The following is a 22,951-nucleotide window of genomic DNA, read 5'->3' as shown; positions in this document are numbered from 1 at the left end:
ATTCCTGCACCTGGAGGCTCGGAGGCTTTCCTTCTGACTCGAGAGCACCACAAACGGCACTAACCTTGTTTTATAAAGCTTTAAACAAACAAACAAAAATATATGCCAGAGAAGGAGGACATTGCACCGTAGAAATCTGAGCTCTAAAACTGCTTTCCATCACACAGAACTCCACTAAGTGAAAGAGAGCCTTGCCAACTGCAGCCGACAGTCACGCGAAGGTGAGGAATGGAATGAAGCTCACATGCATTTCTTGGCCTTTCCTGCACAGAATAATTCAGACATAATATATAAATAGAGCAGTGAAACAATTACTTTTTCACCTAGACCTACAACATCAAATACGTATAAATAAATTCTAGTGTTTTATTCTGTTGGGGGAAGGAATGGAGGGGTTAAAAGAGAAAGAAGGGTGACCTTTTTCGACAGGAAGTGTTGTAGTTCTGATGGCATTTACACCAGAGGGACTGCAAGAACTTGTATCCAGCAATAACCCAGTTTCTCCAACACATCTGACCATTTAAGTCATATAGGCGGGAGGAAGGAGGTTAGTGTCTTTGTAAAGCTTAAGTAGTGTGTCTAGGGTAGGAAAGGGATGAGAAGAGGGGGGCTCGGACAAGTCTCTTTAGCCATTACAGTTAGATTCTGGGCTGATATTAGCTAGGGCCAGCTGGGCAGGGGGATAATTAAAAAAACCAAAAAACCCAGAAAAACCAGACAATTCTGTTGTTCATGATATTCCAGGGAAGAAACTAGAAAGAGGGTTGGGATGACTTACTGGTGGAGCAATCTTTGGAAAATGTTGGGAGCAGGACTAGCAGATGAGGATGCAGCAGGTCTGCAAGATGTCTGAAGGCTGGGGTAATATTTGTCGCTAAATCTCAAACCCTGTACTTTAAGGAGGATGCTAGAGAGATGCTGGCACACTCTGCTCTGAAGTTAAAAATCCATAAAACATGAGGAAAAAAAAGAGCTTTTACTTTTCTTAAAGTACCATCCTATCCCTTTCCCTTTGGGTTATCTGCCATGGTCTATGGGGACACCTGTGGAGAGGGGACATTACTATGTCTAAGTTAGTTTAGGTTTCTAAGCTCTTTAAAGCTACTGTATAAAATCCTTATTTATACCTAGCTTAAAACTTCAAATGCATCCCTAGAAAGTTATGAAGGATCTTTCCTAGAAAGAGGAGGAAAAAAGCAAACAAGGAAACAAGAATACCTTTCAGATCCCTTCCCAAATACATTCTTTGTTCAATATTATCTTCTTTGGAACCACCAACAAATGACTTGCTGCCACCCAGCAGAGGCAGATGGCACAGCCAGTGAGCAAGCAATCATCTACTGCAGAAATGAAGTTTGCTTTCCCTCACTTCAGAGTGACCAGCCTACTTTACATTTCAAAAGAGCAAACAACACAAACCAAGACAGCTGAAAGTAGTGGAGTTTACTTAGGACTACCACCAGCTGAAGGACTCCAAGCACTCTCAGAAACTTGTTAAGTCCATCCTAGTGGAAAAAAAGAAAAAAAAAAAAAATCTACAAACACACACACACACACAAACAAACCAAAACTAAACAACCAAAGAAATAAACCCCAACCCCCTCCACTGGGACCCTCCTTTCATAGATCTCAAATACTGGTGAGGAAGTGTGAGGTGATGATGCTGTATATACACACTATATGCAACTGCATCAAACGTGAAGAACCCTTTGCTGTTCATCTGGGGAAGGAGTAGACAGACGATTCCAAACTGCCTCTGTAACCATGCGCTTCCAAGACAACAACAGGAGGTTCCAAGCGTGCTAAAACGGCTGCCTTGCAGAGGGGCTCCCTTACCGATGCATTTCTATGCAAATTTTACAAAAGGCCGTGAGTTAGAGGAACAGAAAGCAAGACTTGGGGAAAGAGCAAAGCTTAGGGAAGCAGCCCCAAGGGACAAACGCAATATCGAACAAGCCTCAGGAGACCTGACGCATTAAGAGTGGCCAAGGTAGGGAGCATAAGAGAGAGCATCACAACTACAAAAAGTAGTCCATACAGACCCGTTGGCTTGAGCCAACTCTTCTGACCCATGTGCAGTGAGGAGATTTTTTCTTAATGGACTTTACGTTTTGTAAATCTATGATTTACATTTTGGTGTGTGTTTGGCAGTCACTAAAAATCCCAAACCCATGAAACAAAATGACCCCAAACCTAAATCCAGATGAGCTTCTAACAGAAATCTAGCGTGGTTTTTTTTTTCCTCAAAACGAAAATGCCACATTTTGTTGGGTATGAGGCACCCCCAAAGCTACAATTAAAGCGGTGCAAATTTCAAGATTACTGCACTTATCTACTATGTACCTGTAGTACACATTTACTTCTAATGCAAGCAGTGCTTCTAGCTTAAAACAAAACTACCAAAAAATTAACAGATGCTGTAACTGTCCTGGTTTCTTTTGTTTTAAATCAAATAATCTGAAAGGCTATATCATCTGGGGGATATATACCCAAACGAACTCAATTTAGAAGAGTTATGATTCTCAACATAGCACAGAACCGTATATAAAACTAAGCAGAGTTTTGTCAGAACATAATTTTAGCTCAAAGGGAATTCTTTTCTGGAAGGAATGAGGAAAGCAGAAAGAAGGGGAGGGGAGAATAAGAGAACATATAAAAGTTCTGCTATAAACAAAGATATAGCTTTTTTGTAAAAACCTCAGCTGCCTTTAAAATCAAAAACCTCAAACTAACCCCTCTCCCCCAGTTGCCGCTCTGCTGAGACAGAAGTAGGGAAGGAGAAGGATGGGCTTCGCCAAGTGAGCAATCACAGCTACCTGTGGATGGGGCATGGGGGGGGGAAAAATAAAAAATGGCTCGAGCCACTTAAAAGTCACATGGTTGGTTTGTTTTAAAGCAAGCAGGTCAATGTCATATCCACTGTTTCAAACAGCTTTGCTGGGAGAGGGGCTTGGATGATGTTGCTGTAGTCAGTCAATGTGGGGCGGGGAGTAGATCTGGTGAGATTTTCAGGAGATCCAGTGGGGTCCAGTCTAAGCTGTGGGGCCTCTCAGACAGCAGGACCAGCTGGGCAGCAAGAGGTGCTCCTAGGCCTTGCTTTCCTCCACTTTGACTGCCTGAGGTTTGATCGCTCCAGTGCGCACTGGCTTCATCTGGCTTGTGGAGGCTGTTTCTTGCAGCTTTACTGTTCCCAGGTTGGCTTTATTTTCATCCACTCGCTGCTTTGCCTTTTGACATACAAAACCAAAGCATTAGCTGGCACAGAGACCTCTAGGCAGATACAAAAACCCACCTATGACCATCATTCATGCAGGAAATCAGATCTGCTCCCCAAATCAGGTATCTCTTCTATTCTGTCACACTTTGCTGCCCGGAAACACCTCAGATATAAGGAGCTCAAAGTGTCTCACGTGTCTGGCAATGCGAATAACCCATAAAAGCTCAACAATGAACACCACGGATGCTGTAAAACTGTAAAAATCCTCTCATCAATCCTGACTTTCAAATCACACAGCATTACTCTTGGATGCAGTATAACACCCAACCACCCACTCTCCCTGCAGGGAAAATAACAGCTCCCACATACAGTACCCAGGCCTTTCTGCCACTCCTCTCAGGTGCAAGGCACAAGGTGACAGTATGGAAGAGCAGACACTGTTGGGTCACACACAGCACTGACGTACACTACCTGCTGTACGTAGTGTCCTTGCACAGAGCCCATGCTAACTGCTGGTCCAGATGGCTTCCCGCTTGGGCTGGCGGAGCTAGGCCTGGAAATCGAAGAGTCGACAATACTCATGGAGTAAATTCTACAATGGAATGAGAACCTTATTCATGTGTGAAAGAAAAAACAAGGCAGCAGAAAACAGCAGTAGACAAGGCACAAGTCTGTGCTGTGCAGATCAGTGAGCTCCGCATCCCAAAAGACAACACATGATGAGTTAGGAGGAAAAAAATAAAGTAACTGCGTGTCCCAAAAGGCTCCATGTCCTGAAGGTTTGGTATGTCTAGATTTAAGCACCTCTAATCTTGAGAAGACCATGCTGGAAACTAAAACACTTATTCAATGATCCTCAATTTTTCCACCTTAACAAGGAACACACAAAAGCACAGATCAATTCTGGTTTGTCTTTAAGACTCAGTGAACAGGCAACTTTATGCACTCCCCCAGAGTACAAAGGGCCAAGTCAGCTACATGGTGGCCCACATCCCAAAATGAAAACTACGATCATTCACTGCAAAAGCAAACACAACTTCTTCCCCGTTCCAACTACAGAGGCTACGTTCTGTAAACATTTTACCTGTAGGCATGTGGTGATGGTACAGACCCTCCGGAGGACATACTCTGTTTACCATCAGAGAAATGAAACCCTTTCATTTCCATCTGGGAGGACTACAGAGGAAAACGAGCAAGGGAAAGTATCATCTTCACATTTACAAATCACTTGTTACTTCATATAAACACTTAAGCAAAATCTCTGCCCTTCTACCCATTGTACCCATTAAAAGAAGAAATATTTTTCAGGTGAAGAAAGGGAGGCTTGTAAGTGAAATAATTTGCTTGTATTAAAACAAGCAGCTAGCAGCACCAGCAAACACAGAACCTGGGAGTTAAGTGCTGTGCTCTCTCTCCCCTGTAACAGACAAACTTAAGCTACGAATCCATCAAACCAGACACGACATTAATACACCTACTCAAATGGACAAGCTTCACAACAGTGTGAAATATCTGGGCAATATTCCAACTATGTCTGGAGCTCGCCACCCCTCAAGCACTCTGGGGAAACCTGTGTAAACGTGTAGTAAAACTGGAGACCCCAATGTGGATCAAGGCAGGAAGCGGCTCCCTGGAAACAGAACGATGACCAGCAGCAAAACCTGAAAACCTGCTGGCCTGAGCTCTGGAGGTGAGGGGAGAAGGGTTCCTTCATTCTAACACCAGTCCTTGGCTTTGATATTTAAGGATCCCAAACAAGCCAGTCTCCCCTTTAACAAGCAAGATCAACGACTGGCTCTTCCGTGCAGGACAGGTTAGTGAATGCCAAGATGAGCACACAGGAGTTAATCCTTACCTCCCTGCTGGTAGCGAGAACAGAAGGCTGGGATCCAGGAGGGAGGATTCTTCGGGGAGCTCCTACAGGCAGGTTTTGCCCCTGAGGAAGCTGGATGGATTGTGGTAGAATCAGGGGCTGCTGGCCAGAGCCGTAGCGGGGCAGAGGAAGTTGGGAGCCAGGCACAGGCATTGTTAGCTGTGTGGTAAGGACAGGGAGTTAACTTCATGGCGGCAACAGCCTTGTGCTTGACATGCTGTCTCCTAATGCCCTGAAAACACAGCACTGCTAAAAGGAAGCTCAAAACCAGTGCAGTCTGGCACAGAATAAATGCAAATCAATGTAACAGAGGGACTTTCACAATGAAACGCATGTGATAGCAGGGCTGCCAACACCCTGTCAGCTGGGCTTTTAGAACATGGCACCAGTTTAAACACAACTGTGCTCAGACACAGGGCTCTCCTCCTTGCCTAGAGCCTTCACCCAGCTTTTCAGTCTTCCTCATGGTTGCTGCATGGGTGTACTTTCTCTTGATATGATGGCATCGTTAGACAGCTCAGTGTCAGGCATTGCATTTGCAGCTTTGATGCCCAAATCAGCAAATCTCTTACTTTCATGCCGAAGCATTTTGAGGTCTGGACCTCTAGAGAAAGAGATGGTGACCTCAGGTCTGTGTTCTGCAATGAGCTCCAAACTGATGATGGTAATAATTAAAAAAAAAAAAAAAAAATGCAGCTCAGGACTCAAGAGCCTACTGTTTCCTCTGGTTCATCTGGCCATTCTCACAACTGCTGGGTTTGGGAGGTTCTATTCAACACTTCGTAATAAGTAAATAATCACGTTACTCACGGTAGATATAGCATTTCTTCAAATATTTAATTTGCCAACATTTGCTGTATTTTCCTCAGCTAAGTTACTTTCAGGATTATCTCTTTATGTCAGTCAACATAAAAATCCCACTTCAAACAAAAAATAAACCTTAACATGTTGCACACAATAAATATGAGTTTGATAAACTCCTCCAGATAATCAGAACACATATCCACAAACACAACTGCGCTCACAGTAGGATTTATCTGAACCTTACAAAAACTTTCTCACACTACAAAAATCTTGCTAAGATGCTGCCAAACAGATCAGCAGAAGTTGTAAATAAGCTCTGGCTAAGAGATGAATTGAGAAGATAGATGAGCTTTTAATAAAAGGTCCTAGTTAACCCTGGAAGCAGAGTTAAATCTGGAGACAACCGGGATTTTGGCTCTCAGAGAGGTACTTTTAGGACATGCCTCGTGCTTCTGCTGTAAGGTTTAATCTGCAGTAAAGGTCTATATTGAGGGTAAGGGCTTCCAAGTTACAAAAAAACACTTCAGCAGGGACAGACAAGTAATTAGCAAAGATCTCATTAAATAAGGTGCTGCTTGTTGGAAATAATGGTTCACAGAACAGTGTCTCACAGGGAAATCTTCTGCCTCTTTACTAAGAGCTTAGCTCACACAAATACACGACTCAGCACAAATACTAGTTTCAACCTGGCCTCGTTACCAAGAGGCTGTGAAAAAGCCTGTACACAGGAGTGGCTCACAAGCCCTGCTCCTAACCTGTGTAAGCTGAGAGTCCATCATCTGGGAGGCTCCCATACCAGCCGCCTGGTTTATCTGGCCTTCATAAACCAGTGTCTGGCTTCCATTCATGGGCTGGTAGGGAGACCCAGACTGGGTTTTCACCACCTCCAAGGGCTGCATGCCTGGGAAGGCTGAATACGGAGGCTTCAGAGCAGTGCCTCCTGTCAGGACCATGGTGCTGGGCTGAGACAGACTGGGGTGCATATACACCTGAGACCTGGAGAAGAAAAATACGCTCAAGTCATTACACATCAACAAATACACATAGCCATCAGGAACATCAAAAGTCAAGCCACAAGGAAATGAAAAACGAAGCAGTTACCTGAAGGGCTGTATAGAGCTGTACATCTCCTGGGACTGGGAAACAGGCAGACCACCCCTCAGCCCAAGCTGTGCTTGGGCCTGTAAGGACGTGTGGAGAGAAATGGGAATCTGCTGAGCAGCAGCAGCAGCCTGCAGAAGACATAAAAATGATTGAGAGGTGCAAGAGGAGCCAGAATCTCTTCCAGGCTTTAAAAAAAAAAAAAAAAATCAGCTTCCTCTGTGAATCAATCTGCCACGGCAGTTATCTACACCGTGCCTTTACCAAGCCCCTGCATAATACCACTGAACAGCAGCACACTGGCAGGAGAAGATACGCCACAGGCACCCAAAGGAAGACTGATGCACTGACAATCCCAGCTGTCACTTACCTGTTGGTAGCTTTGCTGCTGAGGTATCGTCTGTGGGACCAAGCGGGGCTGACTTGCAAACACGTGGCCATCCAGATACAGGGGTGGAATATGGTTACCTGGACATCAGAGAAGGCAGGCTGTGAACTCAAGGTACAGGGGAGATACAGGCACAGAGACCTGCAGGGCAAGGTATTTCCTGCCTCTCAGCAAGTCAGCTCAGCAAGTCAACACAAGCATAGCATTCAGAAGAGCCTGTAGAGCTCAAGTCCGCGCACCAAAACCAACAGCACACTTACAGTAGCAGGCTTGCTGAGAATTAATCGTATCTTTCTGTAAGAGGATAAACGTAAACCCATGTTTACACCTCCAAAAAACCCAGATACAATAACAGTTCAGGAATTGGGGACTTTCACTCCAAAATGTACCTAAATGCCAGCAACCTGCTCTGCAATCATCTAGTCTTTGCAGCTAGGAGGGACAGAAAGAGCAAACATCGTGTTTGAGATCTTCACACAAGGGACCTAAAAGCCACATTCACCCCAAGGGTGGCACCAATTAGAAGCTGCTGTGCCCCTCCTGTTGTTCTGTGTGGGTCCCCTGTAATTCAGAGGATTTACAAGCAAAATTAGGGTGGGTGAGCAAGGAAATCACCTGACTTGGAACAACTTGTCTTCCAAGTGGAAGGTAGAGTCTCCTCACTGGTCCACTCACTATCACTTCTGTCCAGCATTTCCCACTCCATTCTCGAGGAATGGGAAGGATAGTGTACACATGGAGTTGGGACCCACAAGTCAGAGAATCCAAGTACATTTCCTTTTTCCAGATGCTCTCCCTCATTACACAGACTGAGTGTAAGCTTGATACTGGGACTGTTGAAGTCTCTCAGCCATCGGTTTCTTCACTTCCCTTCTATTCTACTGAGCACACAGTGAAGGGTAAGCAGGATCTATTGAGACATCACAGAGACTCGCTGCTAGACAGGGAAAGTCATCCTTGTGCTGAATTTGTATCAGTCACACTGAAGTAACTTCAAAGTGGGGAGGGCAGTCCCTCTTTCTGTCCTGACTGAACTGTTAAGGTCCAGTTAAGTATTAGCCAGCCAGTTACTTTACGTGGAAGCTCTTCTCACCGCGCTCTCACCTATGAGAATCAGAGGACAATTCCTAGATACCAACCAGACAATGCAAATACTGCTGCTGCAGTTTGCAGGTACCTGGAATAGATGCAGAAGGTGCTACGGACGCCACAGGCATAGGAGGCATAGAAACTCCACCAAAAGAGCTGTAGCTGACACCGTTGGAAGCTCCAACACTGGAAGGAGGCTGAATGCCTGAGCCTGCGCCTCCTGGGGAGTTCTGTTCTGGTAAACTAGGAGAGTTTTCCCAAGCTTTACGAGCAGACTCCATCTATGGAAATGAAGGACAGTTCAAACGAGGAGGACAATACTGAAGCCTAGAGCTGCTCATCTGTGATCTATTACTTCGAATTCAATCTGGTCTAGTCAGAGTGGAAAGTGGGCAGGTATCAGGTCAAAGGGGTTCATGCCAATTTGTGATGGGCAAGTGTCCTTCACAAACAGTTCCCCCTGGTACTGCTGAGCTTTTTGGATTTGAGGTGGTGGTTTTGGTTTATTTTAGGGTTTTGTTGCTGTTTGTATGTTTGGGTTTGGTTTTTTTTTTTCCTTTCTGGCTGATCGCTGACCAGCCATCTTACCCAGCTGCTGAAACAGTAGGCAAGCTCTGCTGCACTCGTTCTTAAAATTGGCAAGGACTTCGCATCTGGGAAGGGCTGAAACACACCCCCTTCCACTCATGCTCAATAGCACATACACACACCTTTACAGAAACTAATTAAAGATGTAGCAGTACCTAACAAAACAGTCTGGAGAAGATGCCTCCATCCTCACTACTCTGGCCATGGAGACACAGGCAGTATCCAGAGTGAGAAGAACGATACCAACCAGCTTGCTTACCTTAAGAGTAAGGTCTGCAGTGGGGAAGGACATTGGGTTCAGGCCAATGCACCGCTGGAGGTGATGATCTCTTCGCAGAATGGGAATGGACTGTGTTAACCCTGCCTGAGGGGAGATTCGTAAACGGTGAATACTTTATAAACTCTTATGAGAATGTAATGAACTACCAAGGCTGACAGAGCCTAGTAACTACACCTCAAAGGATTCCATCCTCTGTAATACTGCAGGAGTTAAGTACCACTTTCAACCACGATCCATTCTGCTGTTGAAATAAATGAAGCCTTAGTTATGTGCAATGACACCCTCTAGGTCGAGTTACAACAGCTTCCCCTTACAACATCAATTTGACCCAGTAACTTCAATTTGCAGAAAGATTCCCCCTCCTGTCCCATATTTGGAATCTACCTAAACATCAGACAAAACCTGTTTCTCAAAGAGCACTTCTGAGAAGAAATACCCTTTAAGGCAAACCTCCAGATCAACCTACAAACCTGAAGACATTCCAAAAGCAGCTTTGTGACTTTCTCACTTTGCTGTCCACAGCTGAGCTACAAGTCAGGCTTTCAGCACGCTTGCTCTTTCACATATTATAATGAAACAGGATGACTGGAATAAGCTGGGAAACCTCCAAAAGGGCCCGACTAACAAATTACAGTTCTCTGCCTTCCTATGGCAAACGAGACCTTCTGAGGAAGCTGGCAATCTGGGCCAAATAATGCCACTGTCTGCATCACGTCCATGACCAGCAGCCTCTTGTGTCCCGGGGAGGAGACTGGAAAATCTCAGAGATCTGCAATACCTCTGGCTCTACACAGGTCACAACGATAAGGGGTTGCTCCCTATATCACTTCTGTGCTACTGACGCTCATTTTATCGAGGTAGCTTGAGGGCGCAGATTTCCATTAAGGATTTCCATTAAGGATTTTAGTTATGTTTGCTGCCTAAGCATTAAGCATGAAAGTCAACTGTAAAGAAATGTGCTTGCTCTCTTTGGAATCATCTGAGATTTAACTATGGAGATTTCCAGTGAATCAATGCCAGAAAAGAAGAAATACTTACGTTACTGGCCAAGGCATCCTGCAATTTAGCGACAGGGTTAGCTGCAGTGCCAGAGGCAGAACCAGGCGGCAAGCTGAAGTCAGAGTCCTGAAAAATCAAAACACACAACATTCAAATCTAGGTTCAAGGGGCACTCATCTGCTTCTCATGGTTAATGACTTTAGCCTCAATCATGACACTAGAAACTAAAAGATTGTCCTCCAGTAAGCCTTGCTGGAAGAGAACAAAAAAGACACTTCTCAGCACCCAGCAGCAGGCAACCCCCAGAGGCACACAAAGGCTTGGATGGCCATGATTTTGTCCCTCACCTCTGTTACCACCCCAGTTGGTCCTTGGGACAGTATTTCCAAGAGGTTATCATTACAAGTTTGCCAAGACATCTTGAGTACCTGGTTTGTGTCAGTAATGAAATCTAAGGCAAATCTACAGCTGGAAGCTTCCTCTAAATAATCCTTCTGCCTCAAATCACCTTTCATATCTCAACAAGCTCAAATCACCAAGAAGATAAAATTAAATGCAATCCTCACTTTAGGATTTACTCCAAATTCAATGGGTGGCACAGGAAGTACAGAATCCACGTGAATTTCCACCCCGTTAACAGGGGGAATATTCCCTTCCAGCCGTTCCGTTCCCTCCGAACCCTTTCTGTTTTTCAGGGAGCGTTCGTTGCCGATTGGTCCAGGCTTGTGTTCCTTGTTCTGTCCTGAGCCTTGATCTGAATCCTTAACAGGAAAGCAGAGAGGCTGAGACACAAAGACTGAATAACCCCATCTCAAGCCTTAAAAATGCGATCGAGAGCAACACAACCACTTCACAAGGTCTCTCACTATGTGCTCTGGCTTGGCTGCAAATCCAGATTACCTTTTTATCAGATTGCTTCTGCACTTGCTCCTTCTGGCAGTCAGGCTTTGGTTCCACCAGGCCAGCCCCATTCATCTCCTCTGGTTTGAGGGTGCCATATGGAGAACTGCGCTGAGAGGAGGTAGCGGAGGATTCCCGAGACTCCGCGCTCAAGTCAATGCCACTATCCCCCTGGCTGCCTTTAAAACCCTGCTATGCAAAGCACGAAATGTGTTAAAGCCCCGGACTCCAACCCAGCTCCACAAAGGAGGAAAAAAAAAAATCCCAGAAAACAGCAAGACCATGTCACCTTTTCAAATAACATTCTTGGTTAATTGCAGAGGAGTTGGGCCTGACCTCCAGCATCCCTCAGCTGCTGCTTCAGCTCTACGCAACTCTGAGACAGGTTAACCAATGCACTGACTGGACCACAGCTTTAGAATGAGGAAAAAGTGTCCCCTGTAGCAACTAGGCTGAGATTGCCAAACTCATTTCACTTGTGACCCAAACCAGATTTGAACTCTGGTCTCCAGAGGTGAAGCATTCAGAAAGCTCCTCTGCCCTCCCTGCATTAAAGCTACAGCTCACAGGCATGAGGCACACAAACATGACCGATGGGATTCCACCATCCTCGACCACGCTCGGCGTCCAGTAAGGAGCATAACCCTGGAATAGCTCTACCAGTTACTCCAGATTTATACCCACATGTAACACCAAGCAGTGCTTGGCTCTCTAGGTCAAGATTTGAGCAGCAACAAGCTCAAATCAGAACTGCAAAGGGACAGTTTAATACCGCACAAGCAGAGCTGAGAGTCACTAAGCACGGATGGAGCAATGAGAAGCATAAGCCACCTACTTTAATATTTAACACACACAATACCTGAATGGCACATTAGGTGCCACTTACCTCAGTGGTGCTAGATTCAGTACCATTAAAGGTATTGACAGGCTTGCTCCAGGAATCACTGCCAGGAGACTGAACGGAAAGAGCTGGAAGAGAACGAAGGGCAGGGTTCATCTGCTTGAAACACAGCTGTGAGCCCACCTTGTACACCATGCATGTTTCACTATGAACTTTCCACTTCAAGACATGACATAAGGTATTTTCACTACAGCCGAGACATGGCACAGCACAGAGAAGACAACGTATAGAGAGTGAGGGTTAGAAAAAAAGACCCCAGAAACAGGTTAGGAGACTGATGTGGTCAGCAGCAGGAGGATGGCTGAGCAGTACAGCTTTGCTCAGAGGTTACTCCAGATGTCTGAGAGCTCCCCTCCCACTTGCAGCACCAGACAAGAGAAGGTTGTCTCCTCTTAAGCACAGACACACCGTACTTCCTGCAGACACTGGAGAAACTCCCCACCAGTGTGAACACTCCAGAACAGACAGACCCAAAACTTACCTGGGCTGTTGCTCTCCCAGATCTCCGTGCCCAGGCTGTTTCCAGACACAGTTACATCACTTTGCTCCAAGCACAAGCTGTTCTGCTTCTTAGCGAACCGAGGAGGAATGCGAGACTGAAGGACACGGGCCTTAGCTGGTGCCTGAGAGGGAAGAGGCACAGGTTGTAAGACCTGTCACTTCACCGTGCTAACACAGGTTACTCCTGGCAAGTTCGAACCCTGGATTTCTCAGTGCTGCAATGTGAAGAGCCCCATCTCCAGTAACAGAACTGTACAAAGCAGTTCTGACTCTTTGTTGGTTTCTTTCTGGGCAGATGCCAGACACAGACACAACACAGGAAGCTCCCACATCCTGTCCCAGCAGTAAGAAACTGTTGACACAGCAAGAGTGCAGAGGTTCTCCACTGCTCACGGCTGCCCAACATCCCACCACCTACAGCCGGCATCTGCCTTACTGAACCAAGCCATTCTGGATGAGGACTACTTTAAAAAACCATTCTTAACTCACAGTAAAAATTTTGCTAGAAAATAGGAACAGTCAGAAGTCTCACCATCCTTTTCAGACCAATGCTCCCTGCCCAGACTCAAAATATGTTTCCAGGGCCTACACAGGATCTGTACTATTTAGCCAACTGCATGCTTTTCTACTCATCCAAACACTTCCCGAGGCCCTGATCCTCTGACTGCAGTCCAAACAGTGTCTCAGGTTATGCTTTCTCCACCTCCCACTCCTCACCTGAGCAGCCTGCTCCTTCTTCCTTCGCTCCTCTTCCAGCAAACGACGCTGCTTTTTAGTAAGAACCTCAATGAAGCCTTCACCTGCCATAGAACCTACTTCATTCTCTTCCGTTGTGTTCGACACCCGATTATCAATGATGGTACCTGAACAAAGCATAGCATATGTGGGGAAAACAAAAACACCAGTGCATATAAAGCTTTAGAACGCCAATAATTTAAAGAGTGCATTCCCCATAGGACCCATGCTAGGCAAATGAGCCCAGCCAATAGCACTGCAGCTGAGCTTTGAAAACTAAGCCACAGTAGTGTCTTGACATGTACCAGTCACTTCATCCTGCAGGGCTTTGCTCTCCTCTGCCTCAAGATGGGAGAGCTTGGGAATGTGAGCCATGTGGTAACCTGGGTAACTTTAGGCGTAGTATCAGTTGAAATAAACCTCACACCTTTCCAAATGCTGGCAAGGACAAAGACGACACAGGTACTTTTGAGAGCATTTCCATCATCTCTGGATGTAAAACCTCAGCTCTACAAACAGCAAAAAGCTGAGTCATGGCCTAATGCCAATGGTTTCAGACACTCATTTCTCGTTTGCTGCCTTGAGCTCAGACTCAAATTTCCCGCTTCGGATGTCCTTTCAACTTCCTTTGCACTACGTAAGACATTACATTTCAAACCCAAAATACCTGAGATAGAAATACGGAAATATTCTCCCTACAGCCAAACTTTCTCTACGAGGAACATGAGACTGTCAGATCTGGCTGCACGTTTGGGTTAAATATTTGAAACCATCTTTGTCTTACATGTCTCTCCTATTTAAAGACACTAGAACTTTCTTGTTTCTGTAAATAAATGGAAAAAACCTAACCTGCTATTTAAAATGACACCCAATTGAATCAGTCTGGCTTGAAACCTGCAACAATGTGTTACCCCTTCAAAGAAATGCATGAATTGAGACACTCACTTCCATAGCTCAGTTCAAACTGTGACAAGGCCTCTCCCTTCTCACTTGCTCTTTGCACCGTGGATTTGGGGTCCTTCTCTGGCTTTTTACCTGGCCCCTCTGCACTCTCTGAATTTGCGTGGGAAGCCCTATCCAAGCTGTAAATGGAGTGGCTGCTCCCACCACTGGTGTTGCCAAGGCCCCCTCCTTCTTCTGGAGACCTACAAAGAAAGAAGAGAAAGTAATCAGAAAAGTAAAATTAGCAAGAAGAAATCATATGGGCTATATTTTCTTTACCTGTTTTCTAATCCCACCTCATCCCCCTCCAGCCTTCGCTCACCAGAAGCAGACATTAAATTCTGAGGACATGGCCCATTAGAAAAATTTTACTGGGGAAGTAGGATGGAAACACAACAATACCTGTACTTGTGAGTTAACCAACATGCTGTCCCCACAACAAAGCTAATACCCCAGCTTGATCTTACGAGAAGGGCTCTGTGCTTTGCTGTACAGTCTCTCCTACCCTGACCCAGGACACTGCTCTAACATCTCCCCTGCTCCTCTTTGCAATTCACACACATTTCTTGGCAAGTATCAGGTCAGGGGAAGGGAGACAGAAAGAGGCTGATGACATCAAGGGGAAAAAAACCCAAACCATTAATTATCCCATTTTTTTTCTCCCAGACTTTTCTCCCCCATTTGACCACCATCCACATATCATGCCCAAGTTCAACTCACAAAAGAGGCACAGTAAAAGGAGAAGGGGAAAAAAGAGAAAGCTTCCCCTTTCCCTTATCTTCCCTTTCTATCTGCATGCATCTTTCCAGACACAGCCCTCCTTCCCCCTACTTCCCTATGAGCTACTATTAGTTACTACCCAGGGGTTGGGGCAGATGGGTCACAAGAGGACATCCTGCCCATTATCAGCGCTTTAAACTCAATACAATGCAGCTGCACAAGACTTTTTTTTCTCCTGTTCCTGTTAAAGGGTAACAAGGGAGCTGTCAAAGTGGCCATGCATCTTTCCAGACACAGCCCTCCTTCCCTATGAGCTACTATTAGTTACTAACCAGGGGTTGGGGCAGATGGGTCACAAGAGGACATCCTGCCCATTATCAGCGCTTTAAACTCAATACAATGCAGCTGCACAAGACTTTTTTTTCTCCTGTTCCTGTTAAAGGGTAACAAGGGAGCTGTCAAAGTGGCCCAGGACCCAGCCCACCTACCCCAGCATCCTGTTATCATCAGGTTTTTCACAAGACACGTGCAAGGAAATCCTTAATCCCTAGTGTTGGAGCTGTCTTAAACTACTCTCAGGAGGAACATCTCCCACCAGGCTGGGAACATACAGCACTGCCTGCCACTCACCACCGGTCCCCACTAAGGTCTAAGAAAATATTTGCTCAGGCAAAGTCCGGACTAGCAACATCACACATTGCGCTCATGCTACAACCACACTACTGGGAACACAGGTGCTCCACCTGCACAGCTCACAGCAATTTATCCCAGGAAAACCCAACCCTCACTCCTGTGCTCTGCTACACTTCACTGGGGACCCATGGAGGACATCATAGGTTTGGAGTTAAGGGCCAGGATTTCCTTCATTATCTTTCGTGCCTCTAGTGAGAGGCAGTTAGGAAACTGGAGAACTGTTGGCCCAAAACTAAGGTGAAGAGTAGCATGTGTCATGCCCACAGTGTCTCAGCAAATTCCATAAACCTGCAGTCCCGGCACTGAAGCAATGGCATCAATCAAGTTGTAAAACAGACAACAAAGAAACCCTTGGATGACATAAGGCTAGACAAATGGTGTTAGAAGTCCCTGCATTAGATGAAAAGAAACACAGCCAACAGCTCCCCACCCACAGTCCAGCTCCTCTCCACTCCTCCACTGCGTATGACAGTATCTGTACATCAGAACACAACTTTACCTTTTGCTTTTTATCAGTGTCGCGTTCTGCTGGCTCTCGTATCTGGAAGCTGCTCCAACACCAGTCCTGACGGAGGGCTCTGCAAACCCTGCAGACTCGGCCTTGCGGCTCTGCCTGTCAACAAGCGGCCTTTGGCTTGAGAAGCTCCTCTTTGCCAGCTCCCTCTTCTCCCCCAAGCTCCCACTCCCTAGGCCACCCTCCAGCTGGCCTTCGCTCTCTGGAACTCCCTCTCGCCTCTCCCGCCGCTCGCTGAAGTCACTGCTTTCAGATGCTGTCTCCCACTCCTCATTGGCGTGATCTGACGAGTTCTGGTAGGACAGCTCAGGAGACCGTCTGCCCGAGACGCTGCTCTTCTCTGCAGTGGTCAGCTTGGGTCTTCCAGGCCACTGGCTGGGCAGCAGGTTGGGGCCTCCCTCCTCAGAGTTCCACTGGCCGACTGATTCTCTCTCTTGCCTGAGGCGCCTGAATCGCGGGGGCTTGTCTTGGCGTGGGGGACGCCGCCTCCGGAATGGCCTGTTCTCTATGTTCTCCTGATCTGCTGAGTAATCCTCCTGGAAAAAGTGCCTTTTGTCATCCAGATGACTCTCATCAAAAACCCGGCTGGAGAAGGAATCCACGTGTTTGTAAGAATCCTGAATGTAGTCCCTGTCAGACTGCTGCCTGCTCCCAAAAGTGTCCGATGGAGAGGTGTGGCTGTACTCCTGCCACCCTGCTCCCCCACCCCTGCCTTGCCACTGGGGGGGCTCCTTCCCCATGAAGCCCCTTCTTCCATAGCCAGAGTTGCTCAGCCTTGGTGGCAGTGATCTCCCAAAAGCTCTAGGCGCCCTCATCTTAGGATCCAGACTGTTGTGATCATCTGAATAGATTTTGTTGGACCTCCAAGACTCTTTGAAGTCTCCTTTTTTCACATCGCTGTCCTCCCTGTCCAGCACAGAACCTTCATTGCTATTTTCTGAGCCCCTCTGCCGGCGACGCTTGGGGAGCTCCTCGTATTCTGAGCCTTCACTGTGCGTCTCGCTTGCAATCCGGCGCCTCGGCTTGCCTCTGGGGAAGTCATCTGGCTGGTTGAACTCTCGAAGCCCTCGCCCTCGGCTGCTCCGCTGGTTGTTATAGACTCCCCGGCTGCCCACAACAGTGCCTCGGCCTCTGAAAGTGAACTCTCTGAAGCCTCTCCCTCGCCCACGCCCTTGACCTCTCCCACCAAAGGCTTGTTCCTCATCAATGAAGATCCAGTTGTTTCTTTTTGTGGGAGGGAGATCACCAGATTCTCTGGATAGTTTGTTCTCCCAGGTTCTTTCTGGCTTCTCTTCCTCCTCTTCCTCCTCCTCTTCCTGTTGGGATTTCTCAGCCTCTCGGGCAAGGCTGGCTTGGGAAGAACCTTTGTCATCCAGCAGGTAATGCGTGGACTTCAGTAAGGCTGCAGAATCATCTGACTCGGTTTCTACTTTCTGAGCAGCTGCCTTCTCCTTCAGTGGGCGCGTGGTGTCCTCTCCCTCCAGTTTAACCTTCTCCATCTCCTTCTCCTTCTCTTCCACCTTGAGGGCTTTCAGGACTGGTTTTTTAATTGGGCCCGATCGCCGTGTCCTCCCCATTTGCTCCTGGTGCTGACCACCGGTGTTTCGGTTCTCAGGAGCCCACTCTGTGGCCTCTTCAGTGGACTGTTTGGTATTAGCTCCATCTTTCTTCCATGGGTCAGCACCAAATGACTGCTCATCCCTGGGCACTTCTTCAGCAACTTCTGCTGCAGACTCTGGTTTCTGATGGTGGTTAATATCCCAACCGTTGTATTCGGGCTTCTTCTCTGCTTGGATAAAATCAGGCTCTAGGGGCGAACACCTCAAGTTTGCGTGGCGGTTGCCAGCAGGACAGGCATCCTGCACGGTCTCCTGAGGCTGAAACAAGAGATCTTGGCCTATTCTCTGAGAAGACAGGCAGCTGTCAAAGCCTGCTTGGGCCTTTTTGTCAAAAGCATTCAAGTACTCCTCCCCCCTCTCCTCAAACAGATCTCGCTGGGTGCTCAGACTCTCCGGCCTTCCAGGAGAAGCAGAGTAACTATCATTCCTGAGAAGGAAGCAAACAACAAACCAAAGGAAGTGAGCTAATGCAGAGCACAGCACATCCCTAAGGGCCCAGGCTGGGCACAAGAGGTGGAAACAAATAAACAAATTTAGGGTTGTTCCAAATCATGAGGCAACAAGCCACCTGAATGGTGGGCAGATCTGTGGGGCCCCCAGGCTGCACTGCCTGGTTTGTCAAATCAATGGATGATAAAGAAAGCAGATCCTATGATGGGCAGTAAATTTAAGAAATAAAGGGAGATTCAGCCTCCAACGTATGTGGAGATCTGAAAACTAGGAATTAGTTTTGGAAAGTCCCAAAGAATTAGGAGACAGTCTAAAAAGTATCAGAATGTTTCATTTGTTTTCTGTACCTATACACAGGTGTCAAGTGCTTCTCTCCTACTGGACAGGCTACAAGTAGTCAGCCTCGACTGGCATCAGATAGCAAAACTCTGAATAGCTCAGTCTGTAAGCACTACCACAACAAACTCTCAACAGTGAAGGGTGCTACCAGATCAGTAACTTGGCTTGTGAGAGATTTCTTTTGGGGCAGCTCTATATCTGCTCTTCAGTAGGAGATGATTTACAGCAGCACCTCCCATCAGAGCGTGCCTGAGGACAGGGAGTTCTGCACTCACCTGACATGCAGCCCCTCCACGGTCAAGCCATCAGCCTGTTTTTGATGGGACAGGGAGTATCCTTTGCTCTGCAGAGATGTGTAGCTCTCCTGGCCCCACACTGGCACAGGGTCCAAGGGAGCAGTTTTCCTTTCCACCTGCCCTGCCTGAGAGTTCTGATCGTCAGACCGACAGCTGCTCCCGCCGATGGAGTACTGCTGAATCATGGGCTTCATAATTCCTGGTCACAACAGAGTTCATACTATTAACACTAGGATCTCATAGCCAAGAGGAATTAACAATCCACAGCTAGCTTGACTCCCCTTCCTTCCAGGGCAGCAGGTCACTGCAGCCATGGAAACTTTTCTGGTAGAGGGGAGCCTGTGCTTGGGATATACACAGCTGGAGAATACACCTGGAGCGACACAGGTGGTGACATGACTTTCAGAGCCCAGCCTGTGCGGAACACAAGACACCATCACTGCCTCAGAAGCAAGTTTGTGTGAAAACAAACCACAAACTCAGGGGAAAGATTTATACATCCTGATGTTTACATTCACACCTCTGAAGAGCAGTAACAAAGTAGGAAGGTGCTGGAAGCACACACTCAGAACTACAGGATTTCTCCACCACAGTTCTTGAAGGAGATCCATTGAGATTTCACACAATTACAGTAACTTCAAAACTGATCCTTCTCCTCCAAGGGGCAGGATCTGCTTTGACACCTGTGAAGGCTCCAAAGCTCTTAGGGGAGATCTCCCCTTGCAGTACAGGGGATGGACAGGAAGGTGTGTCCTCTCTCCCAGCCTCCTCTGTTCCCTCACCAGCTCCCACTGCAAACAACTCCTTCTCATCCCTCAAGAAGGTCAATCCCAGCCAGCCAACACACAAAGTCTGGACAGAGGTCAGACGGGCAAAGCACTGCAGTTTTCCAGATATGGACCAACTCAACAGCCATGATACAAGGAAACACTGAAAACACCTTACCTGAAGGGTGAAGGGCTGAGGGGTAGAAATCCACAGGGGTGCGACTCTGGGCCATGCGAGGGTCCATATAAGAGGGCATCATCATCCAGCGAGGATCAAAGCCAAGCATCTGGGGGTGTGGCGGGTAGAATGTCCTTTGGGGATGGGAATGGGATGGGGGAGGATAGACTTGCTGCTGCTGCCAGTGCTGCATCTTGTACAGCTGCTCCTGCAGAGAAGGATGGGCCTTTTGACATGAATGGTCACGATGCCAGGAATCACACTTGTTAGCCAAATGAAAAACACATTCCATGTATCAGAGGCTCAAAAGCAGATCAGATGGGAGGATAGAGCAGATAAGGGTAATTCACTACCAACTGTGAAGGTGGGAGTTGTTATTCTCTAAATACCCAAAAGAGCCAGAATATGTTACAGCCAGAATCTCACACCGCTATGGGTCATGCTACATGGCCAAACGCAAGGGATCAGCTTCAAGACTGCAGTTTGCATTTTCTCATCGTGTCCAAGAGATAGAGGACAGCTTCCTGTCAAACACAATTTTCTAACTGGAACCAAATACTTTAGAAAATGTTGCTCTTTGGAGGAAATGCAATTATTAGTTATTTAGTGTGCATACATGTTAGTTCTACCTGTGTTAGCCAAACACATTAGATAAGAATGTCCTAACTCAATTAAGAGAGCTATTAATACTTTATAGTATTTCCTGTGCATCCTCCAGAGATGGGCTGACACCTTTGTGCTGTGTCCCACCTCCCACATGGCCAATCCAGCTTCTTTAGCTGACGACTGTCGTGATGCTAATCTGATTTGACATTTGACTTTTGCTAAAGGTCTGAGAAGAACCTGTATCTGAAGAGAGCTTTGTGTACTGAGAAAAGCTTTCAAAACGTAAACAGCTCCAATTAACAGGAAATACATCTATTTATCTGTCAAACTTTCCACCATCTTTTCTCACTAAGCTTACAACAGTGTCACATACTCTAACCGTTTATAAAAAAGCCAATCCCCTACTGCAGAGCAAAAGAGACACCCTTAAATCTGAACCTGACACATCATTACAGCAAGAGAGCAACTCCGATAAATGCAAAGATTATATCCAAGTTATCTAGTGCTTCAGTACCTAAGAGAAAATATTTCATTAATGACACCAGTGCTTTATTTCGTTCTTTTCATGGGACCATTGCTCCCAAAGCAACAAAACAAGCCAGCCAAATCACAAATGCCTCATACATACTAATGGCACAGAAGATTAGAGAAAATAAACGAAAATTTCATATTCTTCCAGTAGCAATGACCTGTGGTATTATGAGCATGACAGCAAAGACACCCAATTATTTTGAGTTTAAGAGCATCTCTTTTTAAAAGTAATACTGGCAGTGTTTGCTGCTGTACACTTGAATCATGAAAATGTCAACTGCCCAGTAACAAGCACAGGGGAACATCCATAAAAGAGCAATTACTGAGCTTCCAAGCAAAAGCCAAATGCGAGCTCTTCACCACGGTCTGCAGCAGTGTTGATTATATCGCATTTCAAGTGGTTATTCTATGAAGAATAGCAATTAACTTTGCATTATCTCAAGCCTGGATATTCTGTCCCTGGCTTTGACTCTGCTGCCCTAAGGAGGCTCACGGCATCTGGGAGAAGAGCTAAACCAGTTCAGGCTGGTTTCTTAGAGCCACAGAAGAGGTTTTGCAACGAAACAAAAATGAAACAATTAAGACCAATTTATCTATGGCACAAAGAAAATACTGATTTAAAAGGGCCTCACAGAAAAAGAAGCTGGGTAGCTAGAATATGAGAGCAGAGAACCATGTCTCTGCAAAGGCAGGAGGTGGAACAAGAAGTGAGCTGCTGCACAACTCTCATGGTCAGCCCAGAAGCTGAGTCCAACCACCTGCCACCCAAGCAGTTTGCCCCAGCAGGAAATAGCTGTCCGCACTAACAGTGTAAGGGCACAGCGAGTGACAAGCTAAATGGAAGCAGCTGAGCCCCAAAGGTTTTCTTTTTCCTTGGGCTGTACCTTCAGCTCCCTGTCAGTGTGGAGGAACAGCAGCTCTCATCTTGCATCAGGGAACTAAGAACAGATAATCACCAAGTTCACTGTCTGAGGTGTTGAGACTGCACTGGACCAGGTCTACAGCAAGTACCGAGACAGCACTGCTGCTCTCTTGACTTCGGAGATGCGAAGTGCCCCAGCTTCTGCATGCACACATTTGCAAACCAGAGCTCTACTACAAACCAGAGTCCTCAAATTTCACATTGTCAGGAGACACCCAGACAACTGTGCAACTCAAGCTGATGTTTGACAGCAGCATCTACTATACTCCCAGACTAGTGACACACCCTGGCCTGCCCGCCCTTCGCCTCAACCACAGCAAGCTCTATCCACGACAGCTCCAGCACCGCAGAGTGCACATAAAATTAATGTAACCTACAAAGAGCCCTTTTACCCCATCAGACAGGAAACATCTGTGATCAGAAGCACTGAAAACAGCCAGGGTAAGCCTCCCATTTATCACCTCTCAGCCCAAAGACAGTTAGATAGCTGGTTGTGTGGCTGTGTTGAGAACCAGGCAAATACAACCATTTGGTGGGCGTTCAAAGGAAGACGGGTGGGAGCGTCACATCTATTACCTGCTGCTGTTGCTGCTGTTGCCTCTGGAATCGTGGGGGAAGAGACTTCTGGTATTTGTTGAATTCCTGTGCTGGGGAAGCTGCTTCCCTGAGCTCCTCCTCACTGCTGCTTTGGGCTGCCGCTGCTGGGGCAAGAGTCTCCTCTTCCAGGTAGCCAACAGAGACATCCTGCGTGTGAAACTCGGGGGTTGCTGCAGAGAAGGAAATAAGCCTCGATGACCTCTGCTCACGGCAGGGCTTGTGCATGCACCACCACACTACAACATGCACAGGCGTGGGCATGTCCTGACTGTGGCACATGGTTGAACTTTACGACAATCACACAGAGCACCTTACGCACAATCTCCTCGATTTGCCTCGACAGCTCTAGAGGCCTTTGCCCATCTTGTTTTAGTGACAAATCCCGAGATCCCGCTCTGCCA

At 46.8% G+C, this 22,951-nt stretch overlaps 1 protein-coding gene across 1 annotated transcript in view; it reads right to left on the bottom strand.

Annotated features, from left to right (window-relative positions):
* Nucleotides 1-2,560: 2,560 nt before the first annotated feature.
* PRRC2B (proline-rich coiled-coil 2B) overlaps nucleotides 2,561-22,951 on the bottom strand; it is a 29,926-nt gene continuing 9,535 nt past the window's right edge. Inside the window, exons 12-31 of the mRNA XM_010139461.1 lie at nucleotides 22,530-22,720; nucleotides 19,895-20,102; nucleotides 18,929-19,148; nucleotides 16,231-18,291; nucleotides 14,322-14,521; nucleotides 13,359-13,504; nucleotides 12,622-12,763; nucleotides 12,126-12,208; nucleotides 11,240-11,431; nucleotides 10,906-11,100; nucleotides 10,379-10,465; nucleotides 9,320-9,424; nucleotides 8,561-8,753; nucleotides 7,366-7,463; nucleotides 6,996-7,126; nucleotides 6,650-6,890; nucleotides 5,073-5,249; nucleotides 4,302-4,393; nucleotides 3,689-3,770; nucleotides 2,561-3,227 (exon numbers count right to left, since the gene is read on the bottom strand). Of these exons, the coding sequence (XP_010137763.1) occupies nucleotides 3,087-3,227; nucleotides 3,689-3,770; nucleotides 4,302-4,393; nucleotides 5,073-5,249; nucleotides 6,650-6,890; nucleotides 6,996-7,126; nucleotides 7,366-7,463; nucleotides 8,561-8,753; nucleotides 9,320-9,424; nucleotides 10,379-10,465; nucleotides 10,906-11,100; nucleotides 11,240-11,431; nucleotides 12,126-12,208; nucleotides 12,622-12,763; nucleotides 13,359-13,504; nucleotides 14,322-14,521; nucleotides 16,231-18,291; nucleotides 18,929-19,148; nucleotides 19,895-20,102; nucleotides 22,530-22,720 (4,985 nt within the window). The 3' untranslated portion in view covers nucleotides 2,561-3,086. The remainder of the gene's footprint in view (nucleotides 3,228-3,688; nucleotides 3,771-4,301; nucleotides 4,394-5,072; nucleotides 5,250-6,649; nucleotides 6,891-6,995; nucleotides 7,127-7,365; nucleotides 7,464-8,560; nucleotides 8,754-9,319; nucleotides 9,425-10,378; nucleotides 10,466-10,905; nucleotides 11,101-11,239; nucleotides 11,432-12,125; nucleotides 12,209-12,621; nucleotides 12,764-13,358; nucleotides 13,505-14,321; nucleotides 14,522-16,230; nucleotides 18,292-18,928; nucleotides 19,149-19,894; nucleotides 20,103-22,529; nucleotides 22,721-22,951) is intronic.

The sequence above is a fragment of the Buceros rhinoceros genome, unplaced genomic scaffold, assembly GCF_000710305.1.
Source record: "Buceros rhinoceros silvestris isolate BGI_N320 unplaced genomic scaffold, ASM71030v1 scaffold26587, whole genome shotgun sequence".
Classification (NCBI taxonomy): Eukaryota; Metazoa; Chordata; class Aves; order Bucerotiformes; family Bucerotidae; genus Buceros; species Buceros rhinoceros.
Note: the sequence above shows the minus strand (reverse complement) of the source record. Positions and strands in the feature narration are given on the sequence as shown.